Consider the following 20,471-nt stretch of genomic DNA (forward strand, 5'->3'; position numbering starts at 1 on the left):
AATCTTTGCAACAGCATGCTGTTTTGAATTCAAGAGACTGTGCAAAAGTTTGAGATTTGCTTTTTAAAAAAATTTGTACTAGAAGAGACCACCTCTTTATTATAACCTTTTTCTTTTATGTCAAGGCTCTTTAAAGTTGTGTTTCCTCTGTATAAATCATGACTCGATTCCATGTGTTTCGTCATGTCAATTTCAAATTGTAATTCCATATTTACAGTTGAAGTTCAGGATAATATTTTAGGAAACACAAGTTTGTTGTCTGCTTCACACTTGACATATAAACCTATAAAATACACTCACTAAACTCAAAAAAATGAAATGAAGTTTATGTTTGCTTCCATTCCATAATAGCAGAAAGAAGGGCAAAACTACGAATTAGGTGCTTGTGGGGCAACGGTAATTCGGTTATAGGAGATGTATCTTTCTCCGCGAGCCAAGCCTCAATCGCTTTTCTCTCGTATGTATAGCCATCCGCAGCAACACAAGGATCACTCATTACTTCCTGCAATGCAAAATTCATGCATCAAAACTTTTGAACTAATTGAAAACACATATGGATTGATGGCCTAAAGGGGGAAAAAAGGAAATAGGCTTACTCTGAGAATGGGGCACATGAAGTGTTTAGGAGGTGGTGGTGCAGAAACTAATGTCTTATCCCGAGCTCTCTCAGCGGCGTCTTTCAGTTTCTCCAAAACGGGAAGAACTTCGTCTTGTAAATCAGGTCTATCTCTTCGTCTAAGCTCAGTGCATTTCAATGCAATGAGAGCTAAGCCCTTTGCTTCTTCAATCGGCCATGCACCGCACTCTGTATCTAGTACCTCCAACAATCGGTCATCTTCCACTGCGTTTTCCACTTTATGAGCAAGGGCGATAGCTGGTTTTGCTGTCAGCAGCTGTAGGACAACCATTCCAAAGGCGTAAACATCTGATTTGGGGCAGACTATGCCTGTTCTTTGATACTCGGGATCGATATAGCACAATGTGCCCACTGGAGCAGTGTCCTTGTATGCAGTGGATAACAAAACAGAATCTTCGCTAACCATAGTCGAAAGACCAACATCTCCGATTTTACTCACAAAGTTGCGATCAAGCAGTATGTTTGCCGGCTTTAGATCACGATGTATGATTGCTCTTGGCTTTGAATTGTGAAGGAAGACAAGAGCCGAAGCTACTTCCCAAGCAATTCGGACGCGATCAAACCATAAAAGTGGAGGAGTCTTATTTTTCCTGAACAGTCTATCTTCAAGGCTACCATTCTCCATGAACTCATACACCAAGCAACTTTGCTCGGGACATGCACCCAACAGAATCAGCAAGTGCGGATGACGGATTTTGCTCAATATTTTCAGCTAAGACAATAAAATGAGAGAGAGAGCATTCAGAACTTTCGGTTACAATTATAACAAAGACATGATATGCCTTTCAGAATGATTGTATTTGGTATCCGAAAAATAACACATTCTTATTCGAATAAAGAAATAAATACCTCTTGCTCAAATTGTTTCACTCTGCCTCCTTCCTTAGCATGAAGGACTTTCACCGCCGCGGTTGTATGCTGAAAACTGCATTTATATACAGTTCCATATGCTCCCATTCCAATTTTAAGATCTTCAGAAAATGATGACGTGGAAGATATAATTTCCTCCCATGTATACTGACGGTATTGAGAGAAATGGCCATTCAAGATGCTTTCAAGATTTTCTTTTTCTTTCATTTGACGAGAAACTTGGATCTCTGCCTCTTTTCTTTCCATTGCTTCTCTTTTAGCACATTCCTTAACAATTTCAGCTTCTCTTGAAGCATCTTCATATCTCTTTTTCTCCAGTCTGGCCAATTCTTTGGCTTCTTCCTCCTTAAAAAGTTCGAGTTTGAGATGAATTTCCTCCTCTAGATGGCGTTTCTGAAGTTCGTTTAACTGAAGGAGGGCAAGGAAATGAACAACACAGCATGCTCTATCACAACTCTTTCTTGAAAATGAGTTAACATCTAGGTTTAAGCACCAAAAGGAATGGTGGCTATAGAAATATACCTTTCTAGAAGCATCAATAGCCTCTCCTTGGGCCATTGCATACATTTCTCGGATATGTCTGAGTTCGATCCTCAATTTTTCTAGCTCAAAATTGACATCATCCTGCGGGAAAAGACTACAAGTTACTCGATTTTATATTATTCATCCGAATAAAAGGAAAATACGAGATTCTTATTATGTAGATCCATCCTGGCATGTCATCCATGAGTCAATGCAAAAGGGGGAAATGATACGAAAATATAATTACCTGATCCTTGGTAGAGGTCTCAGAAGTCGACGCGTGTTGCAGCAAAGAATTCTCTGCTACTGAGCTTGTGAAGCTGGAGGAGGCCTGGCAAGTTTTGTCGATGACATCTAAATCATTGGAGAAAAGGTTTGTCGCGTTACTTGCTTGAGCATCCAGACATAGATTTTTAGGATCCACGACTCCATTTGAAGGCGCTCTATTATGAAGAAGAGGCAGATTAAAGGTGGAAAGAGCTTGGAAGCGCTGCATGGGCAGTGAAGCAGAGCGGAAATGAGCGAATGAGCCTTGGTCTGTCCGATCTGGAGGCATAATACAAGGAAAGAAACGGATCACATTTCTCACAAACGAAATAAATGCTAAGGCCTCGAACAGACAACCTAATATATTTAAACTAAATGAAACCAGGTCCATTTTCTTCGACTAGGCTACAGCATTAACTACTAATATATTGACAAGAAAGCAGAAGTTTCATACGAAGTACCTGATCGTGAGCTCCAAGTATTGGTTGACGAATTAATGGAACTTGTTTCGCTGCTGTCATCTCTAAAGCTCTGGTTTGTTTCTGAATCTGCTGGCCGCATTGATGATAGTTTCCCTTTGGAAACAGCATATACAGTGCAAAAAGGCGGACAGCGTTCTGCTATATTCGAGGAGAGTGTGCGTGCCCTGGGCATACAGTTAAGTTATCATATCAGTCACAAAAAGAATACATGTTAATACACAAAGCTCGTTGCTGAACCTGCGACATGATTGACAACAACATACTGTAAACAAAAGAACAGACATAGATTTTCAGCTGTATATTTTATTTAATGATCAACAAATGAACAACTTCTGACAGGAAATACAATATTGTTTTTTGATGCAGTTCATAAAATCGATTGTGATGGTCACAACATGATATTTCCACAAATATTAGATAAATAGCTGTTTTTATCGTTTTGAATTGATGAATGGACCACGGTTTCAAGAAAAACTTAGACAACGCGTACATGACACACTACAGAACAGAATCATCAATCAATTTTGCGCAGTACCTTGAGAAAATACTGCGAGACGAAGCACCAATAACAAGTTTACTAATCCTATGGTTCTGAATATCCCCAGTTATTGCAGCGACAACATCATCCGACTCTATCTGTGCAATTTCGACTTGCACCTGAATGTTGAAGCAGCGATTAAGCACAACACTGAAGTGAAAGGCAATCTTGTTAGACAAACCAACCTTTCTTTGACTGCACATTCTTTTGTAAGGTAGAAGCTTCTCTGCTGCTTGCCACTCCACTTCCTTTCTATACGCGGCTGCTACATCATCTCGAACTTGAGAAATTGGAATAAAATTACCCACTGTTACAGCAGAAGACTACATAATCACCCTCCACAAGATAGAGCTCTATCAAGTCCATTATTGCATACTACAACTTACTCGGAGTTGGGATGCTCGATACGAGAGGGCGGACGTGCAGCAGCTTGAAGTGAACTAATCCTTCTGGAACAAATTTATCCAGTGCCCAAGTGATCACATGTTTGGTTTTTCTACTTCCAGTTATAGCCACAGCAACGACTGATAATTCAGCAAACTCTTCTACTCTTTTTATGCCTTTCTCTTCCATATTTATGCTTCTAAATTCAACAAATTGCAAACAAAGTCTGATTATAAAATGCACAAATCTAATATCAAAAAACAACAATTGCCTAAACTGTTGCCTCAGCTCTAGCTTATTGGGAATTTCTTCATATTTCTCAAATGCAAACAAGAACAACATATAACTGCTGACTCATAGAAAATATATGCAATTTGGTAAGTGGAATTAATAGAAACAAAATGTGTAGATAAATTAATTGGAAAGTATATCGAATTGGAAATTTACCAGTGTTGAGCTGCAGAATTTCTATGGAGTTGGTTAACTAACAGCTTGACCGGTTTCAACATCTAGGTTGGAAACATGACATAGTCGATCATCTCCATCTCCATCTCCATCTCCATCTCCATCTCCTTCTCCGACAAGATAATTATATGTTATGTCATTTACAAGTGTCAATTATAAATGCATATAAATTACCAGTGTATTCTATTCAATAATTATTAATATGCGGAAAAGTCTTCAGTTGATTTTTCTGATTTGGACAGATACAATTGTACAATGGTTTTATTATACCCGCACAGTTTCCAATTTTGACTTCGAATGAAAGAGTAGAATTTCATTTAATTATTGTGTACAACAATTTCCCCACCATAATATTTTGTTTGGTCCGGCTTTAATTTGCCCTATATGTTAGTAGTAGAGTAGTTGATATTTTGATAAAGTAATCCTCCATTGGTCCTTGAAAATGTTAAACATATTGTTTGGTACGAGTTTTAGTGCATAATTGATACAGTAAAAGATGTATAAGAAAAAATAAGTAAAGTATAGTTAGTGAAGAATGAGTTCCATTATTTTTAAAGATTTTTTTTTTAAATTAAAAAATTCAGAGTATTTTTTAGAATGAACTAAAAAAATAGTTCATACTTTTTAGAAACGGAGGGAGTAATTAACATTTCAAACGATCCTAGTATGGGAAGCCATTAAATTGTTTGGTAGTATGATTTTAAAAACTTTATTTTGTTTTATTAGTTTACATAAGAGTTCCCTCGTCAATAAGTAACAATTAATTCTGCCATCAATAAAATTAAATAAACAAGAATCCACCAAATCAAAATCAATTAAAAATCCATAAAATTTCAGAATCAATAATCAAATACTACTGTAATACAAATTTTAGAAGTTACGTGCTCAACGATGTAGTTCTGTAGTTGACTCAATCGAAGTCTCCTAGGCACTGGAGTCAATGTCATGCTTATTTTTATTTTCAAATTGTTAGGCAAAACTCTTGTTACCAACTATTCAAAATGTAAATTAAACAAACTAATCTAGAATCAACACAGCTATCAAATATTCAAATACTTAATATTGTTAACTCAATATTAAGTATTGTTAACTCAATACTTAATTGCTAACTACAATTAAATAATAAGTATTGGATATTAAAATTAAGAGTCTAGATTATCAACCCTAAAATATCAATACAATCAATAAAAAATATCAATAAGGATATTAAAGTCAATCTACAACAAATTAGTTGTAACTAACTTTTGAAAAATATCCCATAACATTAAAACGCATATAACTTTCTCGATTTAAATTATTTTTTTACACAACATATATCAAATTAAAGATAATTTCATAAGGACTTGCATATGTTCCGAAGTCAAAATTTGAAAAAAAAATTAAATTTTTTAAATTTTTCCGTACAGCACAAATGTCAACATAGTATATAAAATATGTCAACATAATACATGTAGAGTGACTATATAAGCAATGTGTTAACATTCTCAAAGCATTGACATTCTCAAAGCATTGTGTTGATATTTTCAAAACACTATATTGACATTTTCATCTAAAATCTTAATTTGGTACTTCCTGCATCCCACAAAAGATGTCACACTTGTGAGACGGCACAGAATTTTAGGAGGTTTTATTTTATGCGTTAAATGGAGAGAGAAAATATTATTTTTATATTCATGTGAAAGAGAACTTTTTTCCAGAAATAGAAATGTGACATCTTTTGTGGGACAAACTAAAAAAGGAAAGTGTGACATCTTTTGTGGGACAGAGGGAGTAGTTTTTTTTATATTTTTTGATTTAATTAATAAAAACAAAAATTACACGTGATAAATTGTAGACCACAAAATTTCTAAAATTCTATGTTCTTAAATTAATTATAATTAGCAATTAAATAATGAGTTAGCAATTGATTATTCTACTACCAAATTATGTCAAAGTGTTTCCAAACTCCCGATATTAATTGGAAGGAATATATCTTACCACTTGAATTGTATTTCATTTTTTATGTAAGATAAAGATTATTAAAAGTGCTACTCTCAAAATAAAATATTTTTTGGGCACTGTATCATCAATGATACTCTCTTATATCTAAAAATATATTTTGAAATAAAGTTGAAAGGCAACACCGCTCAATCAAATATGCAACTGAAACCACGAGAAAGTAGAATTAATACATTAATACTGATGTTTTTTTTATGTAATTAAATTTTGAGTTTGTTGAACTTATGTTATTAATTAAGTTTGCTGATTTATAGAAAATATAATTTTAATCTTGCATCTATCAAATTGATAGGCATGGTTAGTGCCTAGGCGGACTCTTTCTTTTTCATTTCTTTAAAACATACTAGGAGTAGTATTAAAGAGAAATAATGATTTATCAAATTATTTATAATTCTCTAAAACATACTGTATTCAACTCTTTAACTACACAAAGAAACCCTCAAGGCTTGATCCATGTTAAAATTGACTATTTCTTTCCTCATTTTCTATTTTAGCTTCACCATAAATATGCATATGGTTCTTTAACATTTGATTTAAGATTTCTTTACTCTAAAAGGCTTGAATTCGCTCAATTCCAAGTCCAAAATCGTCACTCGGTGTGCATCTTGCAGCCCATGTTGGCAATTCCGCAAATATGTATATGGCAACAAATGACCCGTCATTTTGTATGCAACACTAACACAAAAACATTATTGGACACATAAATAAAACATATGTAATTCTCAAGGTTTCACTTTACTTGCTTAGCACATATAACTCCAACAGGTGAGCACAAGATGAATACATCAAAAATTTGGTCTGACTGCTTCAAATGAGGTGATTCACAAATTAAAAATGAAAATACAGTGATTTTGTGTTAGTGTATTCATGGGGAAACAAAATTATAGTCATGTGAATATGCATCAAACTTGAATAAAGATGATGGTGAAAGAAGACGCATGCGGCACCCCACGTGAAATCTGCTAAAGCATCTTGCGTGTAATTTCAAGCGGATCAGAAGAACATTCGACGATATCAATATACTCTATTGCCCGGTCATCGTCGTTGGTTTCGAGCACATTGTCCATACCATTGACAAGCTGCTAGAGGATCCACCGACATCACTGATCTGACAGTGAAGTTAAAATAGTGTCAGTGGATAGTGAGACTCACATTATTATTACTACCTCCATCCACCAAAATTTGTCCCATTGTTCCATTTCTGTCCGTCCCCCAAAATTTGTCCCATTGCACTTTTACCATTTTTGGTAGTGGATCGCATATTCTACTAACTCATTCCTACTCACATTTTATTATAAAACTAATACTTTAAAAGTAGGACCTACAATCCACTAACTTTTTCAATTCACTTTCTATTACATTTCTTAAAACTCGTGCCGGGTCAAAGTGAGACAAATTTTGATGGACAGAGGTAGTAGTTTGTAATAGTGGACCCTAATGGTATAAGTAGTAAATAAATTGATGTATACACATTATTATTAGTGTTTAATAGTGGGTCCTAATGGTATAAGTTGTAAATAAATTGATGTATATTTGTAAAGAGTTGGGGATGGGACGAATGGAAAAAAAATGTCCTTATTTTTATGGAACATAGAGAGTATAAGCAATTACAGATTCCTCTAGTGGAAATTTTGAAAAACGAGACACAACAAAAGCAAGGCCAATATAGGAACAAGCGATACTGGAATGGAAAATTAACATCCTCAGAATAATTATACTTTTTGGCTGACAATCTTCCTCGTGAAAAATGTAATTAAGCCCTCATCAATTGCCCCATTCACTTTCTCTACAAAATCTACTGAATCTGAGCCTAAAGTAACATGTGTCATCCCACAAGAATATGTACTCTTTTCTTTTTAGTCTGATATGAGTTTTATTGAGAAATTTGTAAAATAAGAGAGACGAGACAAAAAAATAGATAAAAGGAGAGAGAGAGAAAAAAAGTGAGTAAACTATGAGAGAGAAAGATAGTGGATATATGATACGTATGAGTTGTAAATAAATAAAATTATAAAATTAATAATTTGAGAGAAACATTCTATTTTTAAAATGTGACTATTTTTCATAGTCACCCAAAAATGACAAAACGAGACTATGTTTCATGCGCAGCGTGAATATGGTGAGAGTTTGGAATGCCGAAGGTATCAAGGAATTTTGGATGACAATCCAATTTCAAAGTAAAAAAAGTGATTGTAAACCCCATACATGGCTTCCATCCTGGGTCCTGCATATCAGAAGTTTATCATATTATTTCCTTTGTTCCAAGGTACACGTTACATTTTGGCATGACAGAAATGTTAGGTTTGTATTAATAAGAGCATCCGCAGCGGTGCTCAACGCACCGCTCGTCCGTCCGTGCCAGCGGCACGGCGCTACTCTTAGCTAAGAGCACGTCCGTGCCGCTGAGCACAATTACGTGGCAATTGCTGATTGGCCAACGGCATAGCCGTTGGCAATTTCATTTTTTTTTTTTTAAATTCAAAATTTATTTTAAAAAATGTTTTTAAATAAAAAAAAATATTTTCCCACTTCCCAAAAAAATATATCCGTTTTCTACCCACTTATAATTAATTTTTCAATTTTTTTTCCCCAAAATTCACATTTTCATCTATAAATACCCCCACTCCAACCCAAAAAAAATCACATTCTCATCTATTATCTATACTATCATCATCTACATTCTCTCATCTTTTTTCCTCCTACTCTATCATCTAAATTCCCACCACACTACACAATGTCCGGCTCCGGCGATCACCCCTCCGGCAATCGCGGTTGGAACCACGATTGGTTCGACTCCGAGGCCGGATATAGTCCGGAAACCCAATTTACGGCCCCTCCTCAAACCCAAGGTTCGCAAGCTCCGGTGGCTACCGTCCTACCCGGTGCACGACCTAAACGCCCTCGGGTTCGGGTGGGCACCCGAACCCGGATCGGGAGGGAGCAAACGGCTCTACTCCTACTCCTACTTCCACTCCTACTCCTCCGGTTCGTGGCACCCGCACTCCCCGTACACTCCGGGTGAGATGATGGCGATGTTCAAAGCCTACTTGGCAGTCTTGTCTCCGAAGATCCGGACGTCGGCACGAACCAAACCGGGAAACTTATTGGTGGCGCATCACTCGCCTCTACAATGAAACCCGGCCGGAGGGAACCATATATCGCAATGATAGTATGGTTCGCAATTGCATCTACAGATGCAACGAGGCAATCGGGAAGTTCCTGTGGGGGATTTACCTCCGGGAAGAGCGGTCGGCGGGGAGCGGGGCACGAACGAGCTCGACATCATCACTGTCGCCTTGGCGGCATACCAAAAGGAGGAGTACAAACTGTTCAAGTTGACCTCGATTGCTGGCAAGAGGGGCGCTAACATCCGAAGCATAGGGGCGTGAGAAAACATCCTCCTCCAGCCTCCTCCTCAACAAACGGTCGAGGTCGGTAGCTCTATCCTCCTCCGATGACGTGGCTACCCAGCCTTGCCGAACTAATCTTGCAGCCCCGGACGCAAAATATATTTTTATATATAGAGAATTGTCAAAAAAAATAAACTAAAAAAAGTGTGATATTGGGCCGGAGAAGATAATGATAATATCACATGTATTTCCAATATTGTCCCTAAAAATGCCCTAAAAGTTAGTACTTGGAAGAAAAGGATTTAAAATTGTGACCTAAAATCGGAAGTCAAATTCATACCCAAACTCAGCGCAACTGAACGTTTGATCGGCCGACTAAATTCCCGATTGCTATAGGTTGAAGATAGGGAGAGGGAGATGGTGCTTTCGCAGAAAATTCACGATGCGTTCAAGGGGACGGTGGAGCGAATGACCAGCCCGCGGACCGTCTCCGCATTCAAAGAGAAAGGTGTACTCAGCATCAACGAATTCATTCTCGCCGGCGATAATCTCGTCTCCAAGTGCCCCACCTGGTCTTGGTAATTCTCACTCAATTTTCCTCTCCACTCACAGTTTTATCACCCTCAAATTTGGAAAAAAGCCCAATTTCGTTTGAGTTATTGCCCTTTTTTTAAAATGCCCCAATTTGTGTATTCGTAACTAATCGGTGGAGCTTGATTCTTTATATGTTTATTAATATGATTATGTATGGGATAGATGTTATGTGCATCATCCGGAATATTTGTAGCTGCCGAATTTGATGTCAATTGTCAATGTAGAAAGTTGGGATCGTTTTACGATGAGATCTAAAACGAAAGGGATGGAATGCTTCCTTTATGCGCTGCTTGGTATCTAGTGCATTTTCTGCGGGAATGATAACAAAATTTGCTCTTATTTTGATTATGTTTTCTGATAATTTAAGTACTCCCTCCGTCCCATTATAAATGTGGCACTGATTTAAGAAATTGATGGGTTAAGTGGAGAGGAATAAAGTAGGAGCGAGAATAAAGTAGAATAAAGGTGTTGTCCTAAAAAAGGAACACATCACTGGCCAAAAAAGGAATACAACTCACTTATAGTGGGATAGAGGGAGTATCTTGTAGTTGACGATTTTCCCTTTTTTGTGCAGGGAATCAGGGGATCCGGGCAAAAGGAAGTCATATTTGCCCCAAGACAAGCAATTCTTGATAACTAGAAATGGTTAGTGGCTATCATTCTATCTATGTACTATTCTGTGCTGACAATGTCTTTGATGTAAGTTCTTAAATTTTATCTTGACGCTGTCTTCAATATCATCTTCATAATTTACACTTTTTCTCGGGTAAAAAACTAAAAAATGCTCTTGGAAAGATATGACGTTATCCTGAAACGAACTCTTCTTTTACCTGGGCAATTCCAAGTGGTTTCATGCCTGACAATCTTTTAAAATCATTTATCTAACCATACCATTTTCCTTAATGAGTTTGCATTTATGTATTTGATGTTGATTACTTGGTCTTGATTCTTAATATATATTTTATTTTTCTTTGGCATTAGTCCCTTGTCTTCGCAGAGCTGCTTCAATTGGAGAAGAATATGAAGCTGCGGGGGGTGAGGTTTTAGTTGACAATGAGGATAATGATGGTTGGCTGGCAACTCATGGAAAACCTAAAGGTATGTATGCCCGTTCTATAATGTTTTTTATTTTCATATATGAAAGGGTTAAATAGCTAGTACTATTACTTTTTACTACTTTTGCTTGGTTCCTGTCTATTGTGTCTAGAAAAAACGGATGACAATGATAATGTGCCCTCCATGGAGACTCTAGAAATCTCCAAGAAGAACACTTCTATCCAGTCAATCCCATCTTACTTTGTAGGGGAGGAAGATGATATTCCAGACATGGAAGAATTTGATGAGGCGGACAACGTTGTTGAAAATGATCCTGTAAGTTGAGGATTTACAGACTCAGTGTCGCTATGGTATTTTCAAAAAAATCACACAGCTCTTCTTTAGCAATAATTTCCTTTTACTTTCGGTAACTTTTGCAGGCAACACTGCAGACCACATATCTTGTGGCTCATGAGCCTGATGATGACAACATCCTACGAACCAGAACATATGATGTCAGCATCACGTAAGTTGGATTGAATCTTGATTCCTTGAAACAGCTGTCATTTTGCATCTTTCTAAATGCTCCTCTGTCAGGTATGACAAATATTACCAAACGCCTCGTGTTTGGCTCACTGGATATGACGAGGTCAGCACTCAGTTACCATAGTTAATTGTCTGCCTTGTTAACATTAACTTTTCATGCTATTTAAACCATGCAATTGTTTGTGTTCTGATATCTTCATACATGACATTTTCGTTTATTAAACCATCGACGTCCTTCTTATGTGTGGCAGTCAAGGATGCTTTTGCAACCAGAACTTGTTCTTGAAGATGTTAGTCAAGACCATGCACGTAAAACGGTGAGATTATGCCGTATGTTTTTGGTTCTGGTGCTATAGAATTGGTACTCATTATCTGCAAGCTGCCATCAACTCTTAGAATGAATGTCTTTAAGTTTCTAGTTGCTAATTTGTGATTTTCTCCTGTGTACTCCGAACTTCATATGGTAAAATAGTACTCAATAACTGGTACAATATTGCTTCCTAATTTGTTGTAATCTATATTCATATGGAAGCAAGGACAAGGACCAATGCTGCTTAGTTGATAAATTATCCCAGTGATGGACAAATTATCCCTTCCTGTTTGTTTGTCCCATCAACCTATTAAAGATTCTATAAGGTCATTGGAGGAGAGTAAAATTTCTTATCTGACACCATTTACGAGAAGGTCAGGACAATCGTGTGAATTCTTTGATTCTATATTTAGATAATGTTTCGGGAGGTGGGGAAGGTGGAATAGCTAGGATGAGGATGTCTTAAAAGAGAGGAGGGCATGTTGTGTAGGTTTGTGATCTGTTAGTTTTGGCAAACCTTACCATGTCTAATGGCTATGCACTGAGTCATAAGATTAACTAAGCAAATAGTAAGTCAACAGAAAACAGAAGAAAACAAATAGTCTGCTGCAGCTAAGTGCATGCCTTAATGTCCTTGAGTAAACTTTATCTGTAACGATTCCCTTATCCTCCCAAGCAGCCCTGTTTTCAAGGCAGACATCAAGGTGAATTGTCCCAACAGTTCAGGTTCATTAGCCCACATGGCAAATTGGCATGCTTCCTTATAGCTCCATATCCTCCGACCATGCACCTCAGGTCATTTGGACAAATTTCCTAGCCTACTCCCCCTCTTCAACACCTTAACATGCTGAAATTTATCTAGGACTACGTAGAGCAGAAAGTCACCTTCTGACATTGATTATGCCCATAAATCCCATCTTGCACATTGATTGAAGTTAAACTGAATCTCTTGTATCAGCACATTAAGTGCTATTCTGAACTATTTAGCTTCTTGCCTGTGCCCCTTGTCTTAGTGACACTTGCAGCGGTTCTATCCATTATGAGGGTGATTCTTTTCTGTTTAAATTATTTGCCCTGTTAATATTTTTTATATATATTATCAGTAGCTTTTTTTCGTATTTTTATCAGGTAACCATTGAAGACCATCCACACTTGCCTGGTAAGCATGCATCAGTACATCCATGCCGCCATGGGGCTGTAATGAAAAAAATTATTGATGTTTTAATGTCACGTGGAGTAGAGCCTGAAGTTGACAAGTACGTTCTTCTCCTACCTTTCTTCTAAAGCCCATTACGTTCTGAGTGCAAAATATCTCTTTGTTTGCTTGTGTGCATTGAAAAAAAAGCCTATTCAGCATTTCAGCTCTTTGTCTAGCATATTAGAAAGTTTGTGCTTTGTTAAAGAGTCTACAAATTGAATTCAACCTTTCATACTGGGATCAATAAGAAGCAGAATTTCCATCTCCTCTATCATTCCTTAATGATGATATTGGCGATTGTTGCCGAAATTGCCTGGTGCTAGTTGGCGCCTAGGAACCATGCACGGACCCTGTAGGCTGTGTAGCAAACAACTTTGTTATACTATTAATGTTCATTTTCATGTAATTTAAGCTATCGTTCACCTATAAAGCTCTAATGGTTTCTAACAGTTGATGGTTCTAGGAATTTTTCCAGACAGGACAGGAAAAAGTCACATGTGTATTTTCTTTTCTGGAAAAAAAAAAAGAAAAGAATTTGGCACCCCGACACTATTTGTTGGGCTGTAGTTTTGCACAGTGTTTTAACTTTTAATACTCCCTCCGTCCCACTTAAAATGCAACATTTGAAAATCGGCACGGGATTTTATGTAATGTTGTTTTGTGAGTAAATGAAGAGAGAGTAAAGTAAGAGAGATGAAAAAGTAGAGATAGAGTTGTTTCCATTTTAGGAAACGTTTCATTTTTAATGGGACAACCAAAAAAGGAAAACGTTGCATTTTTAATGGGACAGAGGGAGTATTCTGTTGCTTTTATTACCATATTTGATGGGTTGTATTGTTCTTTTTTCATATCAGGTACCTTTTCTTATTCTTGAAATTTATGGCTTCCCTGATTCCTACCATAGAGTACGATTACACCATAGACTTTGATCTTGGTAGCTCCAGCTCCTAATTCTAAGGTATATTAATACCTACGTGCATTCATTATCCCACATTCTCTTGTGGTGATATTGTTGCTCATGTTATAGATGTACATGTACTATTACTAAACATGGTTTACAGATGATGCATTTCGAGTAGATTGTGTGCAATTGTTTATGTATTTGTTGTATATATATTAAACTGTATATCTGAGAATATGTTTGCTTGAAGATGATATCAAGATACATGAGCCGTAGCTTCTTTTGATGCCTTGTGTAGTGAAGAAATATGAAAATGTCTTTAAATCGAAGATGAAAGCAGCACGGTGCTAAGGGTCGTGTTTATACTCGTTTCATAATTTTATAAGAATTTAAAAGGTGTCAGTTTGGTTACCCGAATCATTTCAGCAGATTATTGGACGTATGGTGTGGTTCTAAAATTTTATCATCTCTGGTTTGTGCAGATTGATGGAGTCAATATTCTGAAGCACCGAAGCTCGTATTCGTGCAGTGTTCTATCTGCTTACTACTGAATTATCATCCATGTAAATAGATGTCGATTAGCTCTACGTTGATTTAAGTTGGTATGCACGTGCTTGTAATTATGTCAAGATATGGCAAAATAAAAAACCCAAAAAAAATTTAGACAAGAATCAAGATTAAAAATTATATTTGATGTTTGGTGATTGAAGTGTATTTGTGTTTCTATTTTATGACTTTGATTTAGAAAATTATCCTTGATAACGTCTGGTTAGTATTATGAATTATAGTTTATTTTCCCAAAGTGATGATGAAGTTAAGTTTGATGGCCAAGCTAATTTTTGTCCTGATTAGTAATTTATATACTTAAGAATTATATACTCCTGTTTGGGGGCGTTTGGTTCAATAATCATGAGATTATCCATCTAGGATTAAGTTGTGGGATTATTTTAGTTGGAGGGAGGAAGTTATAACTAATTATCACGAGACTATCCATCTAGGATTAAGTTGAGTGGTTAATCTTATGAACCAAACATGATACATATATAATTATAAGATTTAGTCTTGCCAACTGAACACTCCTTTGAATACTACTATTAAGTTTTAGTAGTATACATCTACCATGCCAAATACTACTATTATCTATGAATCTATAATCTTGCAGTACTAGTTATAGTTCTAAGGACAATAAATAAATTTATTGTACTCCTATTAATGAAATATCTTATAATTATGACATATCAAGTTTCTAATCATTAAATTGGCAATCCTGAATTAGTTTTAAGTTGTAGTAGCATTCGATAATTGATCTGAGCTCCAAACTCTTTCAGAAAAAATAAACAGCCTAATTTGCAACAAATAGAAAAATGGAGGCATGTTTACTTCACACCGAAATTCAAAATTTGAGATTTAAACGTAACTACTACCATTGTTTTTTTTATATAAAGAAACGTAACTACCATTGTTTAAAATAGGTAAATCTTCAATCATTTACACCAAATTCAAACCCATTTTTTGAGTATATATCACAACAAATAGTAGTTTTACTCCAACCATTTATATCAAATTCAAAATTTACACCATTTTTGAGTTTTTGTTGGTGTTGTTTAAAAAAAATACTCCCTCCGTCCACAAAAAATATACTCCCTCCGTTCCATAGTAATAGAGTCATTTTGCCATTTTAGTATGTTCCATAGTAATATAATTATTTTCCTTTTTAGTAAAAGTCAACACATTTTTCAACATCTACTTTACTCTCTTTTACTTTATTCTCTCTTCATCTGTCTACCTTTTTCATTTTCCACTTTACTCTCTCATTACTTAACTCACCTAACACAATTTTTCTTAATCTCCGTGCCAAAAAGAAATGCCTCTATTACTATGGAACGGAGGGAGTGACAATTTGTGTATGGTACGGATTTTAATGTTGAATTGGTAAAGTAAGAGAGAAGGGAAAAAAGTAAGAGAGAAGGAGAAAAAGTAAGTGAGAAATAGTGTTAGTGAAATGATGTGTAGGGTTATTATTTGTTGAAAACTTTTTATAAATGAATGTGTTCTATTTTTTGTGGATGGCCAAAAATGTTAATTGTGCTCTATTTTTTGTGGACGGGTGGAGTATCGAAAACGAGTTTGAGTTTGGTGTATGGTTGGAGAAGATTTATACATCAAAACTCATTTTTGGGGTATGATTGGAGATGGTCTTATTAGGTCGTCTCCAACCATTTACGTCAAACTCAACCCATTTTTGAGTATATATTACACCAAAAAGTAGTTTCCAACCATTTACGTCAAACTCAACCCATTTTTGAGTATATATTACACCAAAAAGTAGTTTTACTCCAACCATTTACACCATATTTAAAATTTACACTATTTTTGGGTATTTGTCTTACAAAAATTTTATAGTAATATTAAATATGGTATTGTTCTATTGAAAAACTTAAAAATAAGTTTAGATTTAGTATATAATTAAAGAAATTTTCTATATAAAAAATGAGTTTTGGCGTATGATTGGAGATGGTATGGTAAATGTAAATATGCAGTATACTGCCTATTTAATTTTCCAATCAAAAGTTTCTACAAAGAATTTTAAGAATTTCAAACAAGGCGGCCATGCAATTAATAGACAAACGACAAACTGAAGTTACTGTCATCTCTGTTGTTCAAGAGTAGTCACCTTTGACTTGGTTTGCTATTTTTCCTTGGTAGTTTATCTACCAATTTCATAGTTTTACTACACGTATAATTAATTAGCCATTAATCATTGCTCGCAAAATTTTTAAAATCTGTATCTCTAATATTACAAAATAGTAGTAGTACAATATAGGATGGAAACTTATGAAAAATTATTCATATCTATTTTCCATGAAAATAGATATACTTTTGGGGATGACAGTTAGAATACTAAATTAACAAAGCAGGAGATAGATGAATGGAAAAGTGATTTGAGTAATTTGTCAAAAATGAAAGTGGACCAATTTTGCAGGATGGAGTAAAATGACAAAAGGATGTTCAACAATAAGAGTTACATTTTGTCATTCGGTCTGTCCCACGATAAGATTTCTACTTTACTTTTATCATAAATGGTTAGTAAGTCCACTCACATTTTATTATAAAACTAATAAAAAAAAATGAGCCACATATTCCACTAACTTTTATAACTCACTATTCTTTACATTTCTTAAAATCCGTGTTCACTCCAAATATGACTCCTATTATGGGAAGAAGAATAATGTGACTAGGTTAGTGATCAAATCTACATGTACCTTGTCAAACATCATGTTTAGACAAGTGAGTGTGGGACTTAACGGCAAAAGAAACAAAAGATAGAGTTGATTCTTCTTAAAATGATGCGTCTATCTCTCTCTCTCAAAATCAGTGGTGTATCTTCTCGCTAGCTACCAATAAATAAATATGGGTATGCAACGGTAGGTAGAGTCACCCCACCAATTATTGTATCAAAAGAAAATAATTAAACACAGATACAGAGAAGAGAGGAGAGGAGAAGAGAGGAGAGGAGTGATGGCAGTGGGAATTGCCATTGCAAATGAAGGAAGCCAAGGCCAATACAATGGACGAATCACATCCTATTTGGTCTTCTCTTGTCTTGTGGCTGCCATGGGAGCTTTCATTTTTGGCTATGATATTGGAGTTTCAGGTTTTCTCTTAGTACTACTACATGTTTTTAATTTTTAGAATTTAGATTCCTTTTTATTTTATTCTCCTATTGTAATCAATATACTACTATTTGTTAGGTGGTGTGACATCTATGGAGCCTTTTTTGGAGAAGTTCTTCCCAAAAATATACAAGAGGATGAGAGAAGATAGTAATATTAGCAACTACTGCAAATTCGACAGCCAAGTACTTACATTGTTCACATCCTCACTCTATTTAGCTGGCCTCTTCACTTCCTTCTTTGCCTCTTTTGTTACGGACACCTTCGGCCGGAAACCCTCCCTGCTTGCTGGCGGCATCTCCTTTCTTGTTGGAGCTGCCCTAAACGCCGCTGCCTTTAACATGTACATGTTGATTATCGGTAGGCTCTTACTCGGAATCGGCGTTGGTTTCACTAACCAGGTCAGTTTGGTAGAGCAGATAATTCCTTTATCTTTGAATTATCTTACCTAATTAAGCTGTGTGTTTGTATCATGTTTTGATGCAAAACCGTATGGTGAATGACTGAAATAAAGAGGAATTCAAGGAAACCTAGTTTCTTGAAAACAAAAATAATGAAGTACTATTATAAATCAAAAACCGCAGTTAAGACACTATTATAAGCGCTTAGAAAACACTCCCTCCAAAAAAAAAATCGCTAATGACATTTTTTAATGCAATTAAGGAGCTAGTTTGTGTTTCTAAATATACCACAAACGCTTTAAAAAACGTCCTTATTGTTGATGTCCCAACTAAAATTAGAGGACGCAAATGAAACCGTCCTAAAAAGCAAAAAATTAAGTTAACTAGTTCTTAATTTATGAACGCTTTTTTTGTGTCCTAATTGCTGTTATTTTCTAAAATTTTCCAACGCAAGTAATTGCGTTTCGATTTTTGTGTCTTCAAAACATTTTTTTTGTTGTGCCTAGGAGTTTAAAAGGAAATAAAACAAAATTTATGAAATTAAAAATAAACCCAAAAAAACAATAATTATCTTTTTCACCGTCTAAACGATGCGAGGTGGCCGAAATCCATCTTTCATCATTGCGAGGATGTCAAAATGATTTCAATTTCTAAGCTCGATTCACAAGCACCGCAAATTTCAAGCCATCTTGGCGCATGACGTTTTCAGCATCACCGACGTTTACGGCTGGAACTGTATCATGTTTTACCATATCTATCTTCCTTACTAAACGGCTTCTTCAATTAACGCAGGCCGTCCCGTTGTACCTGTCAGAGATGTCGCTACCGAAATACAGAGGAGCGATCAGCAACGGGTTCCAGCTCGCTATTGGCATCGGCTTCTTCTTAGCAAACCTCGTAAACTATAGAACGGAAAAGCTCAAAGGAGGGTGGGGATGGCGGATATCACTAGGCATAGTTGCAATCCCAGCATCAATCCTAACACTAGGCGCACTCTTCCTCCCCGACACCCCAAGCAGCTTCATCATGCGCAGCAGCGACGAAGGCCACCACAAGGCTCGAACTATCCTCCAAAGAATCCGAGGCACAACCGATGTCCAAACCGAGCTAGACGACCTGACCGCAGCTCGGGACATTGCCAAATCAACGGAAAGCCCCTTGAAAAACATCGTAAAAAGAAGGTATCGGCCTCAGCTAGTGATGGCAGTGGCAATGCCGTTCTTTCAAATACTCACGGGGATCAACGTCATCGGATTTTACTCTCCCATACTATTCCGGACGCTCGGGCTGGGGGAGAGCGCGTCGCTGCTGTCCACCCTGATGACAGGCATCGTGGGATCGACGACAACTCTGATTGCAATTTTGGTAGTGGATAGAGTTGGTAGGAGATTGCTTTTTATGATTGGGGGTGGGATTATGTTTGTGTGTCAAATTGGGGTTGGGGGAATAATGGTGGCAAAGTTAGGGGATCATAATGAGCTAAGCAAGGGGTTGGCTTACTTGGTGTTGGGGCTGGTGAGCTTGTACGTGGCGGGGTTCGGGGTGTCGTGGGGCCCGCTGGGGTGGTTGATTCCGAGCGAGATATTCCCGATGGAGATACGGTCGGCGGGGCAGAGTGTTACGGTGGCGGTCAACTTTCTTTTCACGTTCGTGGTGGGGCAGACGTTTCTGGCGATGATGTGCCATTTGAAGGCGGGGCTTTTCTTCTTTTTCGGGGGCTGGGTGGCGGTGATGACCTTGTTTGTGTATTTCTTATTGCCGGAGACGAAGGGCATTCCGATTGAACAAATGGAAGGGATTTGGAAGGAGCATTGGTTTTGGAGGAGGATAGTGGTAGTGCACGACAAGGATTACACGTTTAGTTATCAAGAGCAACACAACAAGTAAAATGTGAATCATGCTTTTATTCTCATATTAATATATAGGGTAATTATATTCATATGTATATACACGAACTTTCATCTTATTCTTGTTATGCAAATGGACTAAAAGTTGTATATTTCAAAGTACATTAATTTCAAGAGTCTAATTTTCTGTACGATTATAATTTATAGGAATGACACTGTGGCTAGCTGAAGTGAAAAATAAATGTCATTGTGACTAGTTAATTAAAATGCATAAAATCTACTGTATATTGACAGTTTGATCTTTGAAACCATGCAAACAAATTGTTGTTGTAGTAAAATATGCAGAATGCTTTGAATCATTACATTCTTCTAACATTGTTCAAAGGAGATTGAAACTGGAGCTACGGTTTTTAAAACACTGGTTAAACATATAAGAGTATGTTAAGGGATAA

At 36.4% G+C, this 20,471-nt stretch overlaps 3 protein-coding genes across 7 annotated transcripts; 2 read left to right on the forward strand and 1 right to left on the reverse strand.

Moving 5' to 3' along the window:
• Positions 1-210: 210 nt before the first annotated feature.
• LOC125188382 (U-box domain-containing protein 35) lies at positions 211-4,305 on the reverse strand. Of its 3 annotated transcripts, none has more exons than XM_048085190.1 (10): positions 4,148-4,305; positions 3,703-3,899; positions 3,502-3,578; positions 3,314-3,435; positions 2,758-2,942; positions 2,277-2,575; positions 2,030-2,131; positions 1,487-1,915; positions 597-1,349; positions 211-502 (listed from the first exon to the last, which is right to left on the reverse strand). In XM_048085190.1, the coding sequence occupies exons 2-10, from the start codon at positions 3,887-3,889 to the stop codon at positions 326-328; spliced, it is 2,331 nt and encodes a 776-aa protein (XP_047941147.1). In that variant the 5' UTR covers positions 3,890-3,899; positions 4,148-4,305; the 3' UTR covers positions 211-325. The 3 variants fall into 3 exon arrangements, with proteins under 3 accessions (XP_047941147.1, XP_047941146.1, XP_047941145.1); XM_048085189.1 differs by having other exon boundaries at positions 3,502-3,596; XM_048085188.1 differs by having other exon boundaries at positions 3,502-3,623.
• A 5,500-nt stretch (positions 4,306-9,805) lies between these two features.
• On the forward strand, positions 9,806-14,811 carry LOC125189166 (autophagy-related protein 3). 3 transcript variants are annotated; one of them, XM_048086420.1, is made up of 10 exons: positions 9,807-10,091; positions 10,682-10,752; positions 11,089-11,205; positions 11,411-11,478; positions 11,583-11,668; positions 11,740-11,791; positions 11,940-12,005; positions 13,127-13,254; positions 14,051-14,154; positions 14,580-14,811. In XM_048086420.1, the coding sequence occupies exons 1-9, from the start codon at positions 9,931-9,933 to the stop codon at positions 14,145-14,147; spliced, it is 846 nt and encodes a 281-aa protein (XP_047942377.1). In that variant the 5' UTR covers positions 9,807-9,930; the 3' UTR covers positions 14,148-14,154; positions 14,580-14,811. The 3 variants fall into 3 exon arrangements, with proteins under 3 accessions (XP_047942376.1, XP_047942377.1, XP_047942375.1); XM_048086418.1 differs by having other exon boundaries at positions 9,808-10,091; positions 11,315-11,478; XM_048086419.1 differs by lacking the exon at positions 14,051-14,154 and having other exon boundaries at positions 9,806-10,091; positions 11,315-11,478.
• Positions 14,812-17,458: 2,647 nt separating this feature from the next.
• Positions 17,459-20,210, forward strand: LOC125187140 (hexose carrier protein HEX6). Its single transcript, XM_048083671.1, has 3 exons — positions 17,459-17,752; positions 17,850-18,172; positions 18,965-20,210. Exons 1-3 carry the CDS (start codon positions 17,617-17,619, stop codon positions 20,057-20,059), a joined length of 1,554 nt encoding a protein of 517 aa, XP_047939628.1. The 5' UTR covers positions 17,459-17,616; the 3' UTR covers positions 20,060-20,210.
• Positions 20,211-20,471: the final 261 nt, after the last annotated feature.

Source organism: Salvia hispanica, chromosome 5, assembly GCF_023119035.1.
Source record: "Salvia hispanica cultivar TCC Black 2014 chromosome 5, UniMelb_Shisp_WGS_1.0, whole genome shotgun sequence".
In the NCBI taxonomy this organism is placed as follows: Eukaryota; Viridiplantae; Streptophyta; class Magnoliopsida; order Lamiales; family Lamiaceae; genus Salvia; species Salvia hispanica.

What these genes read in the sequence shown, in the direction of transcription:
- LOC125188382 (XM_048085188.1), bottom strand. Translation starts at nt 3,889, where the DNA reads ATGGAAGAGAAAGGCATAAAAAGAGTAGAAGAGTTTGCTGAATTATCA. An exon ending in GAATGTGCAGTCAAAGAAAG is followed by an intron (nt 3,436 to 3,501) that starts GTTGGTTTGTCT and finishes TTCAACATTCAG; the next exon opens with GTGCAAGTCGAAATTGCACA. An exon ending in TCATGTGCCCCATTCTCAGA is followed by an intron (nt 503 to 596) that starts GTAAGCCTATTT and finishes TTTGCATTGCAG; the next exon opens with GAAGTAATGAGTGATCCTTG.
- LOC125189166 (XM_048086418.1), top strand. Translation starts at nt 9,931, where the DNA reads ATGGTGCTTTCGCAGAAAATTCACGATGCGTTCAAGGGGACGGTGGAG. An exon ending in AAGACCATGCACGTAAAACG is followed by an intron (nt 12,006 to 13,126) that starts GTGAGATTATGC and finishes TATTTTTATCAG; the next exon opens with GTAACCATTGAAGACCATCC. An exon ending in GTAGAGCCTGAAGTTGACAA is followed by an intron (nt 13,255 to 14,050) that starts GTACGTTCTTCT and finishes TTTTCATATCAG; the next exon opens with GTACCTTTTCTTATTCTTGA.
- LOC125187140 (XM_048083671.1), top strand. Translation starts at nt 17,617, where the DNA reads ATGGCAGTGGGAATTGCCATTGCAAATGAAGGAAGCCAAGGCCAATAC. An exon ending in CTATGATATTGGAGTTTCAG is followed by an intron (nt 17,753 to 17,849) that starts GTTTTCTCTTAG and finishes ACTATTTGTTAG; the next exon opens with GTGGTGTGACATCTATGGAG. An exon ending in GCGTTGGTTTCACTAACCAG is followed by an intron (nt 18,173 to 18,964) that starts GTCAGTTTGGTA and finishes CAATTAACGCAG; the next exon opens with GCCGTCCCGTTGTACCTGTC.